This window comes from Pongo abelii, chromosome 6, assembly GCF_028885655.2.
Source record: "Pongo abelii isolate AG06213 chromosome 6, NHGRI_mPonAbe1-v2.0_pri, whole genome shotgun sequence".
NCBI classification, from domain to species: domain Eukaryota; kingdom Metazoa; phylum Chordata; class Mammalia; order Primates; family Hominidae; genus Pongo; species Pongo abelii.
In genome coordinates, this window is record NC_071991.2 from 20,920,205 (window position 1) to 20,944,507 (window position 24,303).

The 24,303-nt window shown below is 45.4% G+C and overlaps 1 protein-coding gene across 8 annotated transcripts in view; it reads right to left on the reverse strand.

Moving 5' to 3' along the window:
- TYW1 (tRNA-yW synthesizing protein 1 homolog (S. cerevisiae)) overlaps window positions 1-24,282 on the reverse strand; it is a 268,838-nt gene extending 244,556 nt beyond the window's left edge. For 6 of the 8 annotated variants that reach the window (XR_008526802.2, XR_010140624.1, XR_010140625.1 and 3 more), the window contains exons 1-5: window positions 24,106-24,281; window positions 22,894-23,024; window positions 22,133-22,270; window positions 5,925-6,026; window positions 1,045-1,239 (exon numbers count right to left, since the gene is read on the reverse strand). Coding sequence is in view for 5 of the 8 variants with exons in the window: in XM_054558831.2 (XP_054414806.1) it covers window positions 1,045-1,239; window positions 5,925-6,026; window positions 22,133-22,270; window positions 22,894-23,024; window positions 24,106-24,109 (570 nt within the window). In the remaining 3 variants the exon portion in view is untranslated. 8 annotated transcript variants of the gene reach the window in all.
- Between the last annotated feature and the right edge of the window lie 21 nt (window positions 24,283-24,303).

Consider the following 24,303-nt stretch of genomic DNA (forward strand, 5'->3'; position numbering starts at 1 on the left):
CCGAAAAATTCACGATTTTTTTAAACTGAGCTCAGGCTGGACACATTCATGCCTGTAATCCCAGAAATCTGGGAGGCTGAGGTGGATAGGACTGCTTGAGGCCAGGAGTTTGAACCAAGCCTGGGCAACACAGTGAGACCCTCATCTCTAAAACAATGAAAGATTAGCCAGGGGTACTGGTGCCCGCCTATAGTTCCAGCTACTAGGGAGGCTGACTTGGGAGGATCCCTTGAGCCTAGGACTTCAAGGTTCAGAGAATTCTGATCAGGTCACTGCATTCCAGCCTGGATGACAAAGCAAGACCCTGTCCTGAAAAAAATAAACATAATTAAAAAAAAATTTTTTTTAAGAGTTCACCTGCATAAAGAGCTTGGGCAGGCTGGGCATGGTGGCTCACACCTGTAATCCCAGGACTCTGGGAGGCCGAGGTGGGTGGATCACCTGAGGTCAGGAGTTCGAGAACAGCCTGGCCAACATGGTGAAACCCTGTCTCTACTAAAAATACAAAAAAAATAGCCAGGCATGGTGGTGGGTGCCTGTAATCCCAGCTACTCGGGAGGCGCCACTGCACTCCAGCTGCGGGATAGAGCAAGGCTGTTTCCAAAAAAAAAAAAAAAAAACAGAAGAGGCCGGACATAGTGGCTTACTTTGGGTGGATCACATGAGGCCAGGAGTTCACAACCAGCCTGGCCGGCATGGTGAAACCCCGTCTCTAGTAAAAATACAAAAATTAGCCAAGCGTGGTGGCACATGCCTGTAATCCCAGCTACTCGGGAGGTTGAGGCAGGAGAATCACTTGAACCCAGGAGGTAGAAGTTGCAGTGAGCTGAGATGGTGCCACTGCACTCCAGCCTGGGCGACGGAGCAAAACTCTACCTCAATCAATCAATCAATAAAATAATAGAAGAAATGTATTTATTACTAGCTACCAAAGTTTGTGGATTATTTCACATATGTGTGTGTTTATGTGTGTGTGTGTACGTGTGTGCGCGTGTGTGTGTGTTTATGGGGAGAATTTATTCCTATAATTCAATATAGACCTACCTTGTTGAAGTGGCTAGCATAGGCAGAATTTCCCAGGCCAAATACCGCATATCTCATACCCTTCAGGTAAGTTTTGCCAAATCGAAAATCAATGGCTGCTTCCTCTAACCATTTGCAGAACCACTCTGCACTTTCGGTTGGTAGGCCGTCAGTGTATGTTGCAACCAGGAAGACACAGACATTTTTACTAGTCACCTAACCAAGAAAGTAATTGTTTCAGTAGAACATTCAAGGCATAAATTATCTTGATGAAGAAAATCCTTTGAAAAAAAGCATATTCATCTCAAAGAACAAAGGGCACCTTCATAAACATGGCTCATTTTCGAAAGTGAAGGGCATGACTAAGAAACACAGCAAGAACAGCTTGCACAGGAGAGAAAACCCAGTCCCTTGCTCCTGCCAATATACCTCCTGGTATATTTCACCATATATGCCATTCCATTATCCAGATTATACATTCTCATTATCGCTGATTTGCCACAGTGGAAACAAAATCCAAATCAATCAAGAAAAAATACAGGCCGGGTGCGGTGGCTCAAGCCTGTAATCCCAGCACTTTGGGAGGCCGAGGCGGGCGGATCACAAGGTCAGGAGATCGAGACCATCCTGGCTAACACGGTGAAACCCCATCTCTACTAAAAATACAAAAAATTAGCCGGGCGTGGCGGGTGCCTGTAGTCCCAGCTACTCGGGAGGCTGAGGCAGGAGAATGGCATGAACCCGGGAGGCAGAGCTTGCAGTGAGCCGAGATCACGCCACTGCACTCCAGCCTGGGCGACAGAGCAAGACTCCGTCTCAAAAAAAAAAAGAAAAAATGCAGAGAGATGGCCAGGCACGGTGGCTACTAATGGAAGAACACACTGGGGGAAAATAAGGCACCTGAGTTTCAAACCTTAAGAGAAAACAACAGCTCACGTTCCTGCTTCCTTAGAGTGGAAGCTGCTCTGTGGTGTCAGAAAGACGAGGAATGTGGTGACCTTGCTTATCCAATAAGAGTTGTATTTGGTGTTTGAGATTGTTTTAAATCTCTGAAATCTCCAAGGAATAGGGGAACCATGTTCTCGGTCCATTACCATCTCCTCAGACAGGAAGCTGTGAATATCCATATCAAGGCAGTGGATGTTGGCTGGGCCCAGTGGCTCATACCTGTAATCCCAGGACTTTGGGAGGCTGAGGCGGGTGGATCGCTTGAGGTCAGGAGTTCAAGACCAGCCTAAGCAACACAGTGAAACCCCGTCTCTACTAAAAATACAAAAACTAGGCAGGCGTGGTAGTGGGTGCCTGTAGTTCCGGCTACTCGGGAGGCTGAGGCAGGAGAACTGCTTGAGCCCAGGAGGCAGAGGCTTCAGTGGGCCCCACAATCACACCACTGCACACTGCACTCCAGCCTGGGCAACAAAGCAAAGACTCCATCTCAAAAAAAAAAAAAAAAAAGGAAAAGAAAAGAAAAAATACAGAGAGATCTCTAAAAAATTATCTAATAAATTAAAGCAATAAAAATTTTTAAACATAATGTAATTTAACACTTGGCACCATTATCTAAACAGAACTGTTGCAAATCCTAGGGAAACAAAATACAGGCTAGGTATCCGTTATCCAAAATGTTTGGGATGGGAAGTGTTTCGGATTTTGGAGGTTTTTTTGTTTTGTTTTGTTTTTTAAATCTGCATATACATAATGATGTACCTTGGGGATATATCAAGTCTAAACACAAAATTCCTTTGTTTCATATACACCTTACACACATAGCCTGTAGGTAACTTTGTATAATATTTTTGACAATTTCATACATGAAACAAAGTTTTGACTGCGTTTTGACCTTGACCCATCACAGGAGGTCAGGTGCGAAATTTTCCACTTGTGGCCTCCTGTCAGCGCTCCAGAAATTTGGATTTTAAAGCATTTCCAATTTGCGGTTCAGGGATTCTCAACCTGTGTATCCTTAGTCTTGATAGCCTGGTGTTTGAATTCATCTTAACAGTTCCAAGTCATGAGGTAAGTTATAAGTAATCTCTTAGTTACAAGTATCAAAGTTTGCTAATAATTTTTCACAGATAATTTAGAGCACATTCAAACTCACTCATGTGCACACCAATACATTTTCTTGGGGGACAAAGAAATGGACAGAGTTAAAGCTAGATATTTAACCACTAAGACGGGGCCGGTAAACTACAATCCACGAGCCACATCTTGCTTGCTGCCTTTTTGGGGTTTTTTTTTTTTTGAGACAGAGTCTTGCTCTGTCACCCAGGCTGGAGTGCAGTGGCATGATCTCAGCTCACTGCAATCTCCACCTCCCGAGTTTAAGCAATTCTCATGCCTCAGCCTCCCAAGTAGCTGGGACTACAGGCGTGCACCACCATGGCTAATTTTTCTATTTTTAATAGAGACGGGGTTTCACCATGTTGCCCAGGCTGCTCTCATATGTCTGAGCTCAAGCGATCCACCAGCCTTGACCTCTCAACTTGCTGGGATTATATAGGCGAGAGCCACAACGCCTGGCCTCTATTTTTTTTAAAGAAAGTTTTAGTGGAACACAGCCACACTCATTCATTTACATATTATCTATGGCTGTTTCGTGCCTCAGTGGCAAAACTGAGTAGCTGCCCAGCCCACAAAGGTGAAGATACTACCTGGCCCTTTACGTGAAAGTTTGTCAACCCCAGCTCTATGTGTTTCTTCTTTTTTTTTTTTTTTTTTTTTGAGACGGCAATTTGCTTTTGTCGCCCAGGCTAGAGGGCAATGGCGCAATCTTGGCTCACTGCAACCTCCGCCTCCCAGGTTCAAGCAATTCTCCTGCCTCAGCCTCCTGAGTAGTTGGGATTACAGGCGCCCACCACCAACCCCAGCTAATTTTTGTATTTTGAGTAGAGATGTGGTTTCACCATGTTGGCCAGGCTGGTCTCCAACTCCTGACCTCAGGTGATCCACCTACCTCGGCCTCCCAAAGTGTTGGGATTACGGGCGTGAGCCACCGCACCCAGCCTCTGCTTCTCTAACTCTACCTGCGTCAGCATCACCAGGAGCGCTGTTTAAGCTCTACAATGCAGCTAGGCTAAGACCTGAGATTCTGCATTTCTAGCAAGTTCACAGGAGATGCTGATGCTGCTGGCTCAGGGACCACACTTTGAGGACCACTGCCGTAGGGTGAAATCCCCTAACTGGGCATGACTGGAGAAAAAAGGGGAGGAACATTTTTCAGATGAAGAAATTAAACCCTCATAGATATTAAGTAATGCGCACGGGCACAGTGGCTCATGCCTGTAATCCCAGCACTATGGGAGACCGAGGCAAATAAATCACCTGATGTCAGGAGTTCAACACCCGCCTGGCCAACACAGTGAAACCCCATCTCTACCAAAAATACAAAAATTAGCCAGGCATGGTGGTGGGCACCTGTAATCCCAACTACTCGGGAGGCTGAGGTAGGAGAATCACTTGAACCCTGGAGTTGGAGGTTGCAGTGAGCCAAGATCACACCATTGCACTCCAGCCTGGGCAACAAGAGCGAAACTCCATTAAAAAAAAAAAAAGATATTAACTAATGCATTGAGGTCACACAGCTAATAACAGATTTCTCTGATTCCAAAACCCATACTCTCTGCTTTTGACCTTTTGGTTGGATTGCCCATGGTCTACAAGCATAGCACACTGCCATCAATAACAACCCTTCCTTGATTAAGAGATTCAAAATAGGGGGGAGGGCTGGGCATATCTATAATCCTAGTACTTTAGGAGACTGAGGCCAGGAGTTCGAGATCTGCCTGGGCAATATAGTGAGACCATATCTCTATAAAAAATCTTTTGGCCAGGCGCAGTGACTCACGCCTGTAATCCTAGCACTTTGGGACGCCGAGGCAGGCGGATCACGAGGTCAGGAGATTGAGACCATCCTGGCTAACACGGTGAAACCCCGTCTCTACTAAAACTACAAAAAATTAGCCAGGCGTGGTGGCAGGCACCTGTAGTCCCACCTACTCGGGAGGCTGAGGCAGAAGAATGGCGTGAACCTGGGAGGCGGAGCTTGCAGTGAGCCAAGATTGCGCCACTGCACTCCAGCCTGGGTGACAGAGCGAGACTCCATCTCAAAAAAAAAAAAAAAAATCTTTTAAAATTAGCAGGGCATGGCAGCACATGCGTGTAGTCTCAGCTACTTTAGGAGGCTGAGGAAGGAGGATCACTTGAGCCTGGGAGATTCAAATTGCACCACTGTACTCCAGAGCCTGGGTGAGAGAGTGAGAGCCTGTCTCTGTAAGATAAATTTAAAAAAAAATAAAAATAGTAGGGGCCAGGCACAGTGGCTCATGCCTGTAATCCCAGCACTTTGGGAGGCCAAGGCGGGCAGATCACTTGAGGCCAGGAATTTCAGACCAGCCTGGCCAACATGGTGAAACCTCATCTCCAGCAAAAAATACAAAAAAAAAAAATTAGCTGGGCATGATGGCGCATGCCTGTAAATCCCAGCTACTTGGGAGGCTGAGGCAGGAGAATCACTTGAACCTGAAGACGGACATTGCACTGAACTGAGATTGCACCACTGCACTCCAGCCTGGGTGACATAGTGAGACTCCATCTCAAAAAAAAAAAAAAAAAAAATTGTGGGAAGGAGTGAACTTCCAACCACCCAAGCTTTCTCACCTCTAGCCCTGCCCCAGGAGAATTTAACACACCTGAAGAACAAGCCCCACACCACGTGAGAATCAGTGAACCTTACCCCACATTCAATTCTCTGATTTACACTGGAATTGAACTAACTGAAATCCCTTAGCACGAAAATTAAATTTATTCTGAAGATTCTAGTTATCTAATTAAATTTACTGTGAAGATTGCAGATCAGTTAAATTTGAGAGTTTTGATTGAAGAAAAAGACAATTACCAACCTCTTCTATCAGATGATCATCTGGATCATATTCTTTTAGATTAATAATTGCCACAGGCAGATCCAGGGATGTAACTGCTTCAGCAAGAACTGTTGCAAATCCCTAACAGAACAAAAAAAAACATCAAATAAAGTCTTCAATGAGCTAAATATAGCCCTCATTTACCCCTGTTGGCACAAGAATGTGGCATTCCTCATGAAAAATATTTTCAGTGACTGATATGTATCTTCATGAACACAAATTCTATCCTCACTCTTACCATTTCCTTGGGCACCATTACAGAGATCATTCAATTGTGTTGTTCTCACCCGATCAGGGTTTACGTAGGACTGAATCTAATTTGGCTTTGGATGATGAATCTGCCTTGCCCTACTAGAATAAACATATCAGCCAGGCAAGATGGCTCATGCCTGTAATCCCAGCACTTTGGGAGGCTGAGGTGGGAGGATCACTTGAGGCCAAGCCTGGGCAACAAAGTGAGACCTCATCTTTATTAAAAAATTTAAAAATTAGCCAGGTGTGATGGCACACACCTATAGTCCCAGCTACTCAAGAGGCTGAGACGGGAGGATCCCCTGAGCCCAGGGGTTAGAGGATACAGTGAGCTATGATCACACCAATGCACTCTAGCCTGGGCCACAGACTGAGATCCTGTCTCATAAAGAAAATAACATATTAAAAAAGAATAAACACAGAGAAGTGCAAAAAGAAATAGTGAAGAATGGGCTGGGCACAGTGGCTCACACCTGTAATCCCAGTACCTTGGGAGGCTGATGCGGTTGGATCACTTGAGGTCAGGAATTCGAGACCAGCCTGACCAACATGGTAAAATCCCGTCTCTACTAAAAATACAAAATTAGCCGAGCATGGTGGCACACACCTATAATCCCAGCTACTCGGGAGGCTGAGGCAGGAGAATCACTTGAATCCAGGAGGCAGAGGTTGCAGTGAGCCAAGATTGCACCATTGCACTCCAGTCTGGGCAACAAAACTCCATCTCCAAAATAAATAAATAAATAAAAGAAAAGAAAGAGTAAAGAGTGAAAAGAATGGGAAACATGAAAAGAAGCCGGTTGACAGACAGGAAAAAGCCCTAGGGAAGAGTTCACGGGACTGACAGAACCCCAGAGAAGCTCTGGGCTGGGAGAAGCCACAACAAAAGATGGAATGAATATCTTTTGTACGCCAATGAGATGACTTACTGGGGTGAGGCCTCAGGTAGCTTCAGGATGGAGGCTCGTTGCCAGACAAACTGACGAGAAGTTAAACTCAGCACCTCCTACCCCAGCCCCGACAGGGAACACTAGGGAGAGAAGAGGGGCTGGAGATTGAGCTTAATCACCAAGGCCAATGATTTAATCAATCGTGCCTATGTAACGGAGCCTCCAAGAAAAACCCCTGAACAGTGGGGATTGTTGGGTTGGTAAACATACCAATGTGTTGGGGAGAAGACACGGCCAGAAACAGCCTAGAAGCCCTGCTCAACCCCCACCCCTCCATAGCTGGCCCTGTGCAGCTCTTCCATTCGGCCGTTCCTGAGTTGCATCCTTTATAATAAACCAGTAAACATAAGTCAAGCAACTTCCTGAGGTCTGTGAGTCATTCTATAGAACCTGAGGAGGCAGTGGTGCGGAACCCTAAATTTAACCAGGACTTGTGACTGGTGTCTGAAGTGGGGGCAGTCTTGTGGGCTAATGATAACTCCCAATAGTAAGCATGAGAACTGGTATAGAAAAACAACAGGTTGGTAGGGCGTGATGGCTCACACCTGCAATCCCAACACTTTGGGAAGTCGAGGCGGACAGATCACCTGAGGTCAGGAGTTCGAGACCGGCCTGACCAACATGGTGAAACCCCATCTCTACTAAAAATACAAAAATTAGCCGGATGTGGTGGTGGGCACCTGTAATCCCAGCTACTCGGGAGGCTGAGGGAGGAGAACTGCTTGAACCCAGGAGGCGGAGGTTGCAGTGAGCCGAGATCGTGCCACTGCACTCCAGCCTGGACGACAGAGAGAGACTCCATCTCAAAAAAAAAGAAAAAAGGTATTTGGGGGTTAGAAAACAGTACTGCAGCAGGCCTCAAGGACTGATACGGTTTGGATATTCGTCCCCTCCAAATATCATTAACACGTAATCTCCAATGTTGGAAGTGAGCTCGAATAGGAGGTGTTTGGGTCATGGGGGTGGATCCCTCATGAGTGGCTTTGTTACCAGTGGAGGGTCTTGACTAGGAGTTGTCCAGGTTGTTCGCATGTTGAACAAAGAATTGAAAAAAATGCACAAGCGAAGCAACAAAAACACAGATTTATTGATGGGAAGGTACACTCTACAGAGAGGAAGCAGGCTTGAGCAAGTGGCTCAAGAGCTCCAGTTGTAATGCTCCTTAGGTTTTTATTAAGCTAGAAGAATTTGTTAACACCCCCAGGTACCCTTTGGAGGCTTCCAATTGGTTACACCCTATGTAAATGAAGAATTGGCTCATGGCCAATCAGAGGCTGCAGTGGAGTTATACCCTATGCAAATAAACAATTAGCCCACAGCCAATCAGAGGCTAAAGCTTTCCTTTCAGTTTAATTCAAGGAAGTCAGCCACAGGTTGGCCTTAGGCTCTGTCTCCAGACTCTACTTTCCTACCTCAGCTTGCCGCCCTCCCCTTGGTGTTGAGTTCTTGCCCTATTAGTTCATAGCTGGCTGTTAAAAAAAAAAGAAAAAAAAAAAGCCTCATATCTCGCCGTACTCTTTTGCTCCCTCTCTCACCATGTGGTACCTATTCCTCCATGGGTGGAAGCTTCCTGAAACTTCACCAGAAGCCAAGTGGATGTTGGCACCATGCTTGTACAGCCTGCAGAACCATGAACCAAATAAACCTCTTTTCTTTATAAATTACAGTATTAGTCCATTCTTGCATTGCTATAAAAAAATACCTGGCCAGGCATGGTGGCTCATGCCTGTAATACCAGCACTTTGGGAGGCCGAGGCGGGTGGATCACTTGAGGTCAGGAGTTCGAGATCAGCCTGGGCAACATGGTGAAACCCCATCTCTACCAAAAATACAAAAAATTAGTTGGGCATGGTGGCGTATACCTGTGGTCCAGCTACTTGGGAGGCTGAGGTGGAAGGATCGCTTGAGCCTGGGAGGCAGAGGCTGCAGTGAGCCGAGATCACGCCACTGCACTCCAGCCTGGGCAACTGAGTGAGACGCCATCTCAAAAAAAAAAAAAAAAAAAAAAGGAAAAAAGAAATACCTGAGACTGGGCAATTTATAAAAAAAGACATTTAATTGGCTCACAGTTCTGCAGACTGTACAGGAAGTGTAACGGCATCTGCTTCTGAGGAAGCCTCAGGGAGCTTCCAATCTTGGTGGAAGGCAAAAGAGGAGCAGGCACATGACATGACAGGAACAAGAGAGAGAAGGAGGAGGTGCCACACACTTTTAAACAGCCAGATCTCATGAGAACTCACTCACTGTCACAAGGATGGTACAAGGGAGATGGTGCTAAACCACTCATGCGAAATCTGCCCCCAAGATCTAAGCACCTCCCACCAAGCCCCACCTCCAACACTGGGGACTACGATTCGACATAAGATTTGGTGGGGACACAGATCCAAACCATATCAATTACCCAGCTGCAGGTATTCCTTCATGGCAATGCAAAACAGACTAACACAAGGATAAAGTGAGATTTGAGCCAAAGCTGAAGAAACTGGGAGAACCATGAGGTTATCCCAGGTGGCAGGAACAGTGAACTGCAAATGCCCTGAGGAGGTTACTAAGACTGAAAAAAAGGGAACCAAGGAGATGGGGTAAGAGAGTTAACAAAGAGCCACACGTGTAGGATCTCTGGGCCACTGTGAGGACTCCAGCATTGACTCTTGAATGAAGGGGTCAGTGTAGGGTTTTAAGCAGAGGGATGATGTGATTTCACCTAAGTTTTCAAACAGTCACTGAGGTTGCTGAGTTGAGAGTATACTGGAGTCAGAATTGGGCCGAGTGGTACTGAATCAGAAAGACTGTCTTAGTCCATTTTGCTATAAAGGAGTACCTGAGACTGGGTAATCTATGTCTTTTATTTTTTTGAGACAAGGTCTCACTCTGTCGCCCAGGCTGGAGTGCAGCAGCACAGTCACGGCTTACTGCAGCCTTGACCTCCTGGGCTCAAGCAATCCTCCCACCTCAGCCGCCTGAGTAGTTAGGACTACAGGCACACGCCACCATGCCTGGCTAATTTTTGAATTTTTTGTAGAGATAGAGTTTTGCCATGTTGCACAGGTTGGTCTCGAACTCCTGGGCTCAAGTGATCCACCTGCCTTGGCCTCCCAAAGTGCTGGGATTATAGGCGTGAGCCACTGTGCCTAGCCCAATCTACGTTTTAAAAAAGGTTTATTTAATGCAGAGAACCCCAGTGAGATACTACATAAGATGGCCATCCCCAAGACACATAATCATCAGATTCTCCAAGGTCGAAATGAAAGAAAAAATGTTAAAGGCAGCTAGAGAGAAGGGGCAGGTCAGCTACATAGGGAATCCCATCAGGGTAACAGTGGACCTCTCAGCAGAAACCCTACAATCCAGAAGAGACTGGGGCCTATATTGAGCATTCTTAAAGAAAAGAAATTTCAAGCAGGGCATGGTGGCTCACATCGGTAATCCCAGCACTTTGGGGTGGATCACCTGAGGTCAGGAGTTAGAGACCAGCCTGACCAACATGGTGAAACCCCATCTCTACTAAAAATGCAAAAATTAGCCAGATGTGGTGGCACACACCTGTAGTCCCAGCTACTCGGGAGGCTGAGGCAGGAGAATCACTTGAACCCAGGAGGCGAAGGTTGCAGTGAGCTGAGATCACACCACTGCACTCCACCCTGGGTGACAGAGAGACTCTGTCTCAAAAAAGAAAACAAGAAACTTCAACCAAGAATTTCACATCCAGCCAAATTAAGCTTCGTAAGTGAAGGAGAAACAAGATCCTTTTAGGCAAACAAATGCTAAGGGAATTTATTACAACCAGACCTGCCTTACAAGAGGTCCTTAAGGAAGTGCTAACTATGTAAAGGAAAAACTGTTATGGGCCACCATAAAAAGGTTTATTTGGTTCACAATTCTGATATCTGAAAAAGTTCAAGATTGGACATCTACATCTGGTGAGGGCTCCAGGCTGCTTCTACTCCTGGCAGAGTAGAAGTGAAAGGGAGCTGGCGAGCACAAAGATCACATAGCAAGAGAGTAAACAAGAGTGCAGGAGAGGTTCCAGGCTCTTCTTACCAACAAGCTCTCTTGGGAACTAAGACAGCAAGAACTCACTCACCCCTCCCCCAGGGATTCATCTATTCAGGAGGGATCTGCCCCCAGGACCCAAACACTTCCCATTAGGCCCATCACCAACACTAGGGATCAAATTTCAACATCAGTTTTGGGGGAACAAACAACAAATTATAGCAGAAATCAATGGTGAGATGACTGTCCTAATCCAGACAAAATATCATGGCAGTGTCAAAGCTGTCAGAATCAACAACATGGAGTTACTTATGTTAAAATATCCCTGACAATAAGAGCTAGGGAAGACAAAGAATTCGCACACTTAGATTTTTTTTTTTTTTTTTTTTTTTTTTTGAGACAAGGTTCCACTCTGTCCCCCAGACTGGAGTGCAGTGGCGCCATCTTGGCTCACTGCAACCTCTGCCTCCCGGGTTCAAGTGATTCTCGTGCCGTAGCCTCCCGTGTAGCTGGGATTACAGGCATGTGCCACCACACCAGGCTAATTTTTGTATTTTTTAGTACAAATGGGGTTTTGCCATGTTGGCCAGGCTAATCTCAAACTCCTGACCTCAAGTGACCCACCTGCCTCAGCCTCCTAAACTGCTGGGATTACAGGCAGGAGCCACCACACCTGGTCTCACACTCAGACTCCTGATAATGAGAAAGATTCTACAAAAAATACAACCTTGCACAAAGACCACTGCAACCTTACACAAAAAAAATACTACTGCAAGGACATCTGCCCAGCAACTTCATGTCCAACCTTGGATTGTGTCACCTTTGTTATTAACCTTTGTAGGCAAGAATAATTATTTCAAAACAATTCTGTAATCCTCATTTTTTCCCTTAAAAATCTCTGCCTTCCTTTACTTCCCTGAATACATGCAGTTTACTATGGCAATTGTATCCCCGTTGCAATGTACGTGCTATTCCCAAACAAACATCTTTTCTTTTGGAGAGCCTCTCTGCGGTATTTAGGTTGACAATGGCATGGACCGGGGCAGCAGCAGTGAAGGTGGTTAAGAAGTGATTGGAAACTGAATCTATTCTTAAAGTAGAACAAACAGAATCTGCTGACAGACTGGACGTGGGTTGTATAAAAAGAAGTCAAAAGGTGTTTTGGACCAAGCAATTGGAAGGATAAAGTTGTCATTTACTGAAATTATAAGGATTACAAGTAGAGCAGGCTTGGGCAGAAAACTGGGAGTTCAGTTTTGAGCATACTGATGTTAAGATGCTTATTAGACATTCATATGATGCTCTAAGACAGGTAACTTGATATGAAATTCTGGAGTTGAGAGAAACAGTTAAGATTAGAAACAGAAATTTAGGGCCAGGCGCGTGGCTCAAGCCTGTAATCCCAACACGTTCGGTGGCAGAGACAGGTGAATCACTTGAGGCTAGGAGTTTGAGACCAGCCTGGCCAACATGCAGAAATCCCGTCTCCACTAAAAATACAAAAAGTGGCCAGGCGTAGTGTCGTGTGCCTGTAATCACAGCCACTCAGGAGGTTGTGGCATAAGAATACCTTGAACCTGGGAGGCGGAGGTTGCAGAGAGGCAACATCACGCCACTGCATTCCAGCCTAGGTGACAGAGCAAGACCCTGTCCCCAAAAAAAAAAAAAAAACTGGGCCAGGCGCAGTGGCTCACGCCTGTAATCCCAAGTACTTTGGGAGGCCGAGGCGGGTGGATCACGAGCTCAGGAGATCGAGACCATCCTGGCTAACACGGTGAAACCCCGTCCCTACTAAAAATACAAAAAAATTAGCCAGGCGTGGTGGCAGGCGCCTGTAGTCCCAGCTACTCGGGAGGCTGAGGCAGGAGAATGGTGTGAACCCGGGAGGCGGAGCTTGCAGTGAGCCGAGATCACGCCACTGCACCCCAGCCTGGGTGACAGAGCAAGACTCTGTCTCAAAAAAAAAAAAAAAAAAAAAAAAAAAATTTACAAGTCATCACCAGATGTCAGTAAACTAAGGCCCGCAGGCCAGCAGGTCAAATGCCTCGGTGTGTCTTATAACTAGAGGTTATCAGAACACAGCCATAGCCATTTCTTTACATATCGTCTATGACTGCTCCCACACTACATCTGCAGAGTTGGGTAGTTACAACGAGGACCATACAAGTTGCAAAACCTGAAAAATATATACGAAACAAAATACCTGGCCCTTTACAGAGCAGTTTGCTAACTCATAATCTAATTGATAGAATTTAAAGCCCCAGATAATCAGATCCTTTAAGGGCCAGGCACAGTGGCTCACACCTATAATCCCAGCACGCTGGGAGGCTGAGGTTGGAGGACTGTTTAAGACTCTCCTGGGCAACATGGCGAGACCCCGTCTCTACAAAAAAATTTAAAAATGGCCAGGCACAGTGGCTCACGCCTGTAATCCCAGCACTTTGGGAGGCCAAGGCAGGCGAATCACCTGAGGTCGAGAGTTCGAGACCGGCCTGACCAACATGGAGAAACCCCGTCTCTGCTAAAAATACAAAAATTAGCCGGGCGTGGTGGCACATGCCTGTAATCCCAGCTACTTTGGAGGCTGAGGCAGGAGAATCGCTTGAACCCGGGAGGCGGAGGTTTCAGTGAGCTGAGATCGCACCATTGCACTCCAGCCTGGGCAACAAGAGCGAAACTGCAACTAAAAAAAAAAAAAAAAAAAAATTTAAAAACTTAGCTGGGCATGTTGGTTCACACCTGTATTCCTACCTACTCAGGAGACTGAGGCAGGAGGATTGCATGAGCCCAAAAGTTCAAAGCTGCAGTGAGCCACAACTGCACCACTGCACTCCAGCCTGAGTGACAGAGCGAGATCTTGTCTCTAAAAAAATAAAAATAAAAAATAAGTAGGAAAGGATAAGTTTATTGGGAAGTAAAATTAAAACAAAAAAAAATTAGATCCCTGAGGGAGTAAAGTGAGTGTAGATAAAGGCACAGTCTCTAGGACTGTGGCCTGAGACACTCCTGTCTTTGGAGGTCAAGAAGACGAAACCAGCAAATGACAGTAAGGAAAATGAGCCTCAGCACAGCAGAAAAAGAACCAAGAGGACAGGAAACTGCAAGTTACATGAAGAAAATATTTCAACTAGAAAGGGGTGGTCATACAGCTAAAAGGCCAGCCAAGTAAGACAAAGACTGAGGCAGCCATAAAAAATGATGAGTTCATGTCCTTCGTAGGGACATGGATGAAATTGGAAATCATCATTCTCAGTAAACTATCGCAAGGACAAAAAACCAAACACCACATGTTCTCACTCACAGGTGGGAATTGAACAATGAGAACACATGGACACAGGAAGGGGAACACCACACTCTGGGGACGGTTGTGGGGTTGGGGGAGGGGGGAGGGATAGCATTAGGAGATATACCTAATGTGAATGATGAGTTAATGGGTGCAGCACACCAGCATGGCACATGTATACATATGTAACTAACCTGCACATTGTGCACATGTACACTAAAACTTAAAAGTATAATAATAATAAAATTAAAAAAAAAAAAGACAAAGACTGAGAATCAATTAGCAACGCAGAACTCAGTGGGGCATGTATGGGAATGCAAGTCTCACTGGCGTGGTTCCAGAAATACAGGAGTAGAGAACTTGGTGATAACAAGCACAGACAACACATTGAAAAAGTTTTACTATAAAATAAAGTACAAGGCTGGGTGCGGTGGCTCACACCTGTAATCCCAGGACTTTGGGAGACCAAGGCAGGCGGATCACCTGAGGTCAGGAGTTCAAGACCAGCCTGATCAACATGGAGAAACCTCGTCTCTACTAAAAATACAAAAAATTAGCTGGGCACGGTGGCACATGCCTGTAATCCCAGCTAATCAGGAGGCTGAGGCAGGAGAATCGCTTGTAACTGAGAGGCGGAGGTTGCGGTGAGCCAAGATCACACCATTGCACTTCAGCCTGGCAACAAGAGTGAAACTCCGTCTCAAAATAATAATAATAATATACAAAATTGCAGTGGTAGAGGGGAGTGTGGGGCCAAAAAATAACATGGCATGCCCTGACCCAGGGAGCACAAAGCATTCCTTAAGAAATTACAATTAGAGAAAACTATATCCTCAGCCTGGGAAGCATGGCGAGACACCATTTCTACAAAAAAAAATGTTTAAAAAGTAGCCAGGCATGGTGGCATACACCTGTAATCCCAGCTACTAGGGAGGCTGAGGTGGGAGGATCACTTGAGCCCAGGAGGTCAAGGCCACAGGTCAAGGCTGTTCACAAAATAAGAAGAACTACACACCAGCTACCCCATCATTCTGTCCTAGCTATGAACAGAAAACACAGATCGGGGCGGGCGCAGGGGCTCACACCTGTAATCTCAACACTTATGGAGGCCGAGGAGCATGGATCACTTGAGGTCAGGAGTTTGAGACCATCCTGACTAACATGGTGAAACCCCATCTTTAGTAAAATTACAAAATAAGCCAGGCATGGTGGCGAGCGCCTGTAATCCCAGCTACTTCGGAGGCTGAGGCAGGAGAATAACCTGAACCCAGGAGGCAGAGGTTGCAATGACCCAAGATTGTGCCATTGCACTCCAGCCTGGGCAAGAAGAGCAAAATTTTGTCTCAAAGAAAAAAAAAAAGAAAGAAAGAAAAGAAAATCACATATTGCCAAGAACATGAGGAGAAGCAGCAGCAGGTAAGAGAAACAGCAGCAGCAAAAAAACTTAGAAAGCAAATATATCAGGAAGAGAAAAAGAAATTCAAGTAGCAACATTCTTAAATTTGGACAAGAAACCACAAAAACTGAACAAAAAGCAAAAGTATTTTTGCAATAAAAAATATAATAGCTGGCCAGGCACGGTGGCTCACGCCTGTAATCCCAGCACTTTGGGAGGCCAAGGAGGGTGGATCATGAGGTCAAGAGATCGAGACCATCCTGGCTAACACGGTGAAACCCCGTCTCTACTGAAAATACAAAAAATTAGCCGGACGTGGTGGCAGGCACCTGTAGTCCCAGCTACTCTGGAGGCTGAGGCAGGAGAATGGCATGAGCCCGGGAGGCAGAGCTTGCAGTGAGCCGAGATCGTGCCACTGCCCTCCAGCCTGGGCGACAGAGCGAGACTCCATCTCAAAAAAAAAAACTTTATAATAGCTGAGGAGGCCAGGCGCAGTCGCTCACGCCTGTAATCCCAGCACTTTGGGAGGCCGAGGTGAGTGGATCACACAGTCAGGAGTTCGAGACCAGCCTGGCCAATATGATGAAACCCCATCTCTACTAAAAATACAAAAATTGGCCGGGCCTGGTGGTGGGCGCCTATAGTCTCAACTACTCAGGAGGCTGAGGCAGGAGAATCGCTTGAACCGGGCAGGCGGAGGTTGCAGCGCGCAGAGATCGCACCACTGTACTCCAGCCTGGGCGACAGAGCAAGATTCCGTCTCAAAAAAAAAAAATATATATATATATATATATATAAAATAGCTGAAATAAAACATTTAAAAGAAGGTTTAGAATGGAAATCTGAGGCTGGGTGCGGTGGCTCACGCCTGTAATCCCAGCACTTTCGGAGGTCGAGGCGAGCGGATCACGAGGTCAGGAGATCGAGACCATCCTGGCTAACACAGTGAAACCCCATCTCCACTAAAAGTACAAAAAAAATAGCTGGGCATGGTGGAAGGCACCTGTAGTCCCAGCTACTCAGGAGGCTGAGGCAGAAGAATGGCGTGAACCCAGGAGGCAGAGCTTGCAGTGAGCCGAGATCGTGCCACTGCACTCCAGCCTGGGCGACAGAGTGAGACTCCATCTCAAATAAAAAAAAAAAAAAAAAAGAATGGAAATCTGAGAACCCAGGATAAAAAGATAAAGTTATGGCCAGGCACAGTGGCTCATGCCTGTAATCACAGTACTTTCGGAGACTGAGGCGGGCAGATGACCTGAGGTCAGGAGCTCGAGACCAGCCTGGCCAACATGAAACCCCCACTCTACTAAAAACACAAAAAATTAGCCAGGAGTGGTGGTGGGTGCCTGTAATTCCAGCTACTTGGGAGGCTGAGGCAGGAGAATCACTTGAACCCAGGAGACGGAAGTTGCAGTGAACTGAGATCGCGCCACTGCATTCCAGCCTGGGCAACAGAGTGAGAAACTCCGTCTCAAAAAAACAGAAAAAAGAAAAATAGGTTTAGAATGAAAATCTGAGAACCTAGGATAAAAGATAAAGTTACAGCCAGGCATAGTGGCTCATGCCTGTAATCACAGCACTTTGGGAGGCTGAGGCAGGCAGATCACTTGAGCCCAGGAATTACAAACAGGCCTGAGAGGCAGATCACCTGAGGTCAAGAGTTCGAGATCAGCCTGACTAACATGGTGAAATCCTGTCTCTACTAAAAATACAAAAATTAGCCAGGCATGGTGGCTCATGCCAGTAATCCCAGCTACTCGGGAGGCTGAGGCAGGAGAATTGCTTGAACCTGGGAGGCGGAGGTTGCAGTGAGCTGAGATCGTGCCATTGCACTCCAGCCTGAGTGACAGAGTGAGACTCCAACTCAAAAAAAAAAAAAAAAATTTAAAAAACAGTCCTGGGAAACATGTCGAGACCTCATTTCTACAAAAATTAAAAAAAAAAAAAATTTAGCCGGGCGCAATGGCTCACACCTGTAATCCCAGCACTTTGGGAGGCCGAGGCAGGCAAATTACAAGGTCAGGAGATCGAGACCATCCTGGCTAACACAGTGAAACCCCGTCTCTACTAAAAATACAAAAATTAGCCGGGTGTGTTTGCGGGTGCCTGTAGTCCCAGCTACTCGGGAGGCTGAGGCAGGAGAATGGCGTGAATCTGAGAGGCGGAGCTTGCAGTGAGCCAAGATCGCGCCACTGCACTCTAGCCTGGGCGACAGAGCCAGACTCCGTCTCACACACACAAAAAAAAATTAGTGGGGCATCATGGCATACACTTGTAGTCCCATATACTCAGGAGGCTGAAGTAAGAGGATCACTTGAGCCCAGGAGGTTGAGACTGTACTCACCATGATTACGCCACTGCACTCCAGCCTGGGTGACAGAGTAAGACCCTGTCTCAAAAAAAAAAAAAGAAGAAGAAGAAGAAAAAGAAAAAGTTACAAAAATTTAAGAGAAAAGATCTGAGACACAGAAGACCATCCAAAAGGTAGAACATCCCACAGGAATCCCAGAAAAAAAGAAATGAAATGGGAAAAAAAATTCATCCAAGAAATATTAACAGAACTAATGCACACAAATCGTCAAAATGCATACAAATCGTCAAAACAAAAAAATTCAAGTATCCAGAACAATAGCTGAAAAAGATCCAAACAGTCACCTTTCCATAAAATTTCCAGAAATCAAGGACAAAGAAATGATCTGAAAATCTTCCAGAAACAAAATAATCAAGTCATCTACAAATTCGCCTTCTCATTAGCAATACTAACCTGCTGGAAGACAATGAAGCTACGCCTTCTGAGGCAAAAGTTTTTAATAGTCTTCTATACACGACCAAATACGAATCAATCAAATCCAACAGCAGAATGAAGAAATACTGAGATGGGCTGGGCACAGTGGCTCACACCTGTAATCCTATCCTGTAATCCTAGCCCAATATTGAGATGGGCTGGGCATGGTGGTTCATGCCTGTAATCCTAGACAGAAGGATCGCTTGAGGCCAGGAGTCAAGACCAGCCTGGGCAAGCAACATAAGGAGACCCTATCTCTACAAAAAAAATTTTTTTAATTAGCCCAGCATGGTGGCACAAGCCCATATTCCCATCTACCCAGGAGGGTGAGGCAGGAGAATCGCTGAAGCCCAAGAGGTCGAGGCTGCAGTGAACTAAAATCATGCCACTGCACTCCAGCTTGGGTGACAGAGCAAGACCCTATCTCTTTTTTTCTTCTTTCCTTTTTTTTTTTTTGTTTGAGACAGGTTCTCACTCTGCCGCCCAGGCTGGAATGCAGTGGTGCAATCTAGGCTCACTGCAACCTCCACCTCCCAGATTCAAGCAATTCTACTGCCTCAGCCTCCCAAGTAGCTGGAATTACAGGCATGCACCACCACGCCCAGCTAATTTTTTGTATTTTTAGTAGAAATGGGGTTTTGCTTTGTTGCCAAGGCTGGTCTCGAACTCCTGGCCTCAAGTGGTCTGCCCACCTCGGCCTCCCAAAGTGCTGAGATTACAGGCGTGAGCCACCACGCTGGGCCAAGACCTTGTCTCTTAAAAAATAAAAATAAAGGCCGGGCGCGGTGGCTCACGCCTGTAATCCCAACACTTTGGGAGGCCAAGGCGGGCAGATCACGAAGTCAGGAGTTCGAGACCAGTCTGACCACCATGGTGAAACCCCATCTCTACTAAAAATACAAAAACTAGCTGGGCGTAGTGGTGGGCGCCTATAGTCCCAGCTACTCAGGAGGCTGAGGCAGAAGAATCGCTTGAACCCGGGAAGCAGAGGTTGCAGTGAGCCGAGATCGCGCCACTGCACTCCAGCCTGGCGACAGAGCGAGACTCCATCTCAAAAAAATAAATAAATAAAAAATAAATAAATAAAATAAATAAAAATAAATTCAGATGGCGCAGCTTTAACATGGAAGATGGCTATCGACCCCAAAATCAACTATGACATGGATAGCAACATTAAGCCACTGAGACTTGAGGGCTGTTTATATAAACTAATTAATACAAAGAGTCAATAACTTTTGTGTAATGTTGATAAATCTAGAAACACAGCATAAGCATCAGAGGAACTACAAATAGAAAGAGTTAAAAGGTTTCTGGAGAGTACGTTTCATTATGAACTTTCTGTACACCTGGATTTGTTACCATCTGCAAGTATTCATTTGATCTTTTTGATCATTTTTTTAAAAAAGGTAAAAAGATGCATAAAGAGGCTCTGAATAAGGTTTTTTATGAGTAACATTAAAACGACTTTGCTTTGGCTGCTCAGACACCTTTTTGCTTTTTTTCAGGTTTCCCACCTCCATTGCTTAAGGTTTAACTTAACAAGTGACCTTCGACTGTAAAACGAAGCAAAGTATCTGCGCTCAAGTAGTGAAAACCTAAGAAATACTATTCTGCACAACTGCCACAAGAGGGCAGTAGAACCCTCTGAAGTAGTCCACAAAAATAACAGACCTTGATTTTTCCTCTAATTTATTTTCATGCTAGCCTTCCTTAAAATCTTTTCCTAGAAAGCACTAACTAGCTGTAACCTGGCTAGGCCTGGTGGCTCATGCCTATAATCTCAGCACTTTGAGGGCCAAGGTGGGTGAATATCTTGAAGCCAGGAATTCAAGACCAGCCTGGACAAGATTGCAAGATCTTGTCTCTACAAAAAAAATAAATAAATTTTTTGGCTGGGAGCGGTGCTTCACGCCTGTAATCCCAGCACTTTAGGAGGCTGAGGTGGGTGGCTCATCTGAGGTCAGGAGTTCGAGAGCAGCCTGGCCAATATGGTGAAACCTCGTCTCTACTAAAAATACAAAAATTAACCAGGTGTGATGGCAGGCACCTGTCAATCCCAGCTACCAGGGAGGCTGAGGCAGAAGAATTGCTCGAACCCAGCAGGCAGAGGTTGTGGTGAGCCGAGATCACACCACTGCACTCCAGGCTGGGGGACAGAGTGAGACACCATCTCAAAAATAAAATAAAAATTTTTTTAAATAGCTGTGACCTTGTAACACAGAAACAGGTAGCATCTAGATATAATTAGAGAATGGGGCTGGGCACGGTGGCTCACGACTGTAATCCCAATACTTTAGGAGGCCGAGGTGGGCAGATTGCTTGAGCCCAAGAGTTTAAGACCAGCCTGGGCAACATGGCAAAACCCCATCTCTACAAAAAATACAAAAATTAGCCGGGTATGGTGGCATGCACCTATAGTCCCAGATACTCAGGAGGCTGAGGTGGGAGGATGCCTTGAGCCCGAGAGGCAGAGGTTGCAGTGAGCGAAGACGGCACAACTGCACTCCAGCCTGGGCAACAGAGCGAGACCCTGTCTCCAAAAAAAAAAAAAGAAAAAAGGAGAAATCAAAGTACATACCAGATAATCTCACTAAATCCTCACAGTGACCCTGAGATAACCATATTATTACCATCTGCAATTTACCATTTCACAGATAAGCAACTGAAGCTTAGATGGCACCACAGCCAGACACTGTTCCCCGCCAAAAAAGAGAGAGAATAGGAACCATTTTTCAACTAGATATCGGCTGTATCTACTTTAGTGTCTACCTTTAACACTTTCAGCACTATTAGAAATCAAAACAAGTTTCATTACATAGATGTGTGACGTGAGGCCAGGTGCAGTGGCTCACGCCTGTAATCCCAGCACTTTGGGAGGCCAAGGCAGGTGGATCACCTGAGCCCAGGAGTTTGAGAGCAGCCTAGCCAACATGGCGAAACCCCCATCTCTACTAAAAATACAGAAATTAGCCAGGTGTGGTAGCAGGCACCTATAATCCCAGCTACTCGGGAAGCTGAGGCAGGAGAATCGCTTGAGGTGGAGGTGGAGGTTGCAGTGAGCCGAGATCATGCCACTGCACTCCAGCCTGGGTGACAGAGTGAGATGTCTCAAAAAACAAAATAAAAAATAAACATAGATGTGTGATGTGAAAGTCAGGCCCATATTGGAACTATTGGTGCCATCCTTTTTTCCCTATTCCCTACTTCCATACCCATGGGCATCAATAATAGACTCACAACTTTGTCTAGCCTGCTGAGACAGAAGCAAGCTTTAGAACAAAGGCCCCCTCAAGACAGTGACCACCAGACACCACCAATCAGCTCTAACTGGGCACAGGAGATGAAACCCGCCTACCATTGCAGAAAGGAAAAATATTTGAGGGGAAAAGGCTGGGAGAAAGAATAAAGAAGGTTAGATGACCAATTCAGTTCACTGCTAAAGGACAGTTCACTGCTAAAGTTCACTGCTAAAGGGATTTTCTTAAAATGTCAGGAAACCAAAGGAAAAGCATCATATAAAGTTCTTACCTTTGCTGTTCCAGTCTGAGAACCATAAAAAATCTTCACTCCAGAGACAAAGACGTCTTTCTCTTGAAGGGAGACATAACCATTTGTCATCAAATCCTGAGCTGCTTTTGGAACAGATTTTTCCTGTAAGTTCCTGCCCTTGAAGACAAATAATTACACAAAATCCATCAAGTCTAAATCATTTCCCAACTTCAGCAGGGATGAAAATTAGCACAGATACTGACACACTTTATTTTTCTCTTAATCTGACACACTGTATTTTTCTCTTAATCTTTCTGGTTGTATTCCTCAAATATTAGCCCCTTGGTATAATAAGTTCCTTTAATAGGCAGGACCCACATTTTTAAGGCTCATGATTTCCATTCCCTCCAAGAAAAAACTTTACATACTTTTATCTTATAAGGTATTTTAGTAGAATAATAGTAGGAACTTATTTTCTGATCCTTAATTAATGGAAAGGAAAGAGAGGACTACTGACCCTTAAAGGTATAAAACAAATTTGTTTTTCATATAAAAGGTTCACTTTTCATTACGAAAATCTTCCTGTATCTTAAAAATCAGACACAGCTATCAAAGAAAAAGTAAATAACTTAATCCAAGATAACTTAGTCTCCAAAAACTTAGAAGAAATTTATTTTAGGCATTTCATTAAAATGTCTAAAGACCAAACACAAAAGTAATTAAAGGTTCCTTTTAGTGTTTAAATCCTCTATAAAATCTGATGCCTAAATACTCTATTAAAAAAAAATAACTCCACTTACCTGCGTCTTGATGACAATCTGGACACAAATCCAAAGGCTAATGCTAACAGCAAAGCCCAAATAAATGTAAAACCTGTTTATCCATAATGATATTAAAGGTGAGGAGAGGTCCCATGTATCCATAGAAGGATCTAAATTTAAAATGACACACACAGATAATTTCATTTAAAGCTACATATACAAAGATATCCATCCCGATTTTAAGAAGAAAATAAAACCAACCTTACATTCAACAACCCAGGTAAGAAATCTAATTTAAAAATCAACTGTTGGCCGGGCGCGGTGGCTCATGCCTGTAATACCAGCACTTTGGGTGGCTGAGGCGGGCAGATCACCTGAGGTCAGGAGTTCGAGACAAGCCTGGCCAACATGGTGAAACCCCACCTCTACTAAAAATACAAAAATTAGCCGGGCGTGGTGGCACGAGCCTGTAATCCCAGCTACTCGGGAGGCTGAGGCAGGAGAACTGCTTGAACCTGGGAGGCACAGGTTGCAGTGAGCCAAGATCGCGCCACCGCACTCCAGCCTGGGCGACAGAGCAAGTCTCCATCTCGGGGGGAAAAAAATCAACTGTAATAAAAATAACACTATGTAGTAACGTAATAAAATTATCATACTGTTAACACTAACTCAAAGAAAAAACAATATAAAATTGTATCTTCACTTCGAAATGAGCATTTAGAAGCAACAGAAGGGAACATAAAGTAAAAATACTTCATGTGAAATTAAGTTAATTTTGTTTTGTTGTGCTTGCTCCATAAAAAAAAAGCTTAAGTAGTAAAAGTACTCTTTTTACTAATCGTACTTTCAAAGACTCACAGTTAAACTTGTAAAAGATTCTCAAGTAACTGACCTTACGCCTCATTTTTTTTTTAAGAGAGATATGCAGGGACCTGGCTTCAAACGTTCAACCTGGGAGCAATTTCAAAAGTCGAAGCCTGAAATTCAGGCTTTACAGGTGCAAAAGTCCCAACACACGTGGGTAAAGTGGGAGGAGTAGTTTTCTGTCTAACCCCGTAGCCTCAAAAGGCAAAAGTCCGGTCAAAAGTAAGGATCAGTCCTCCTTGCTCTCAGCGGCGGCTATCCGGTGCTGTCAAGTGCAACAGTCTCCGAAGGAAGGGGACCGAGGACGCCACTCCGCCAGGAGAGGGTCTCAGTAAAACGTTTACCTCCCCTGCCGCCCCAGGGTCCTTGCCCGCCGGGTGCCCTTACCCATCCTCCTCAGAGCCGACAGGAGACTAGGATCTCAGACCTCGATAGCCCGATGGTTAGCATTGGTACGGCGAGACGCACCGAGCTACCACGCCGCGTTAGTGGCGTACCAAGTGCCTGCAGAGCTGTGGGCAGCCATGACACTGGCAGACCGGTCCTGATTGGTTCAGAGGACGAAGAGGTGGGCCCAGAGGAAAG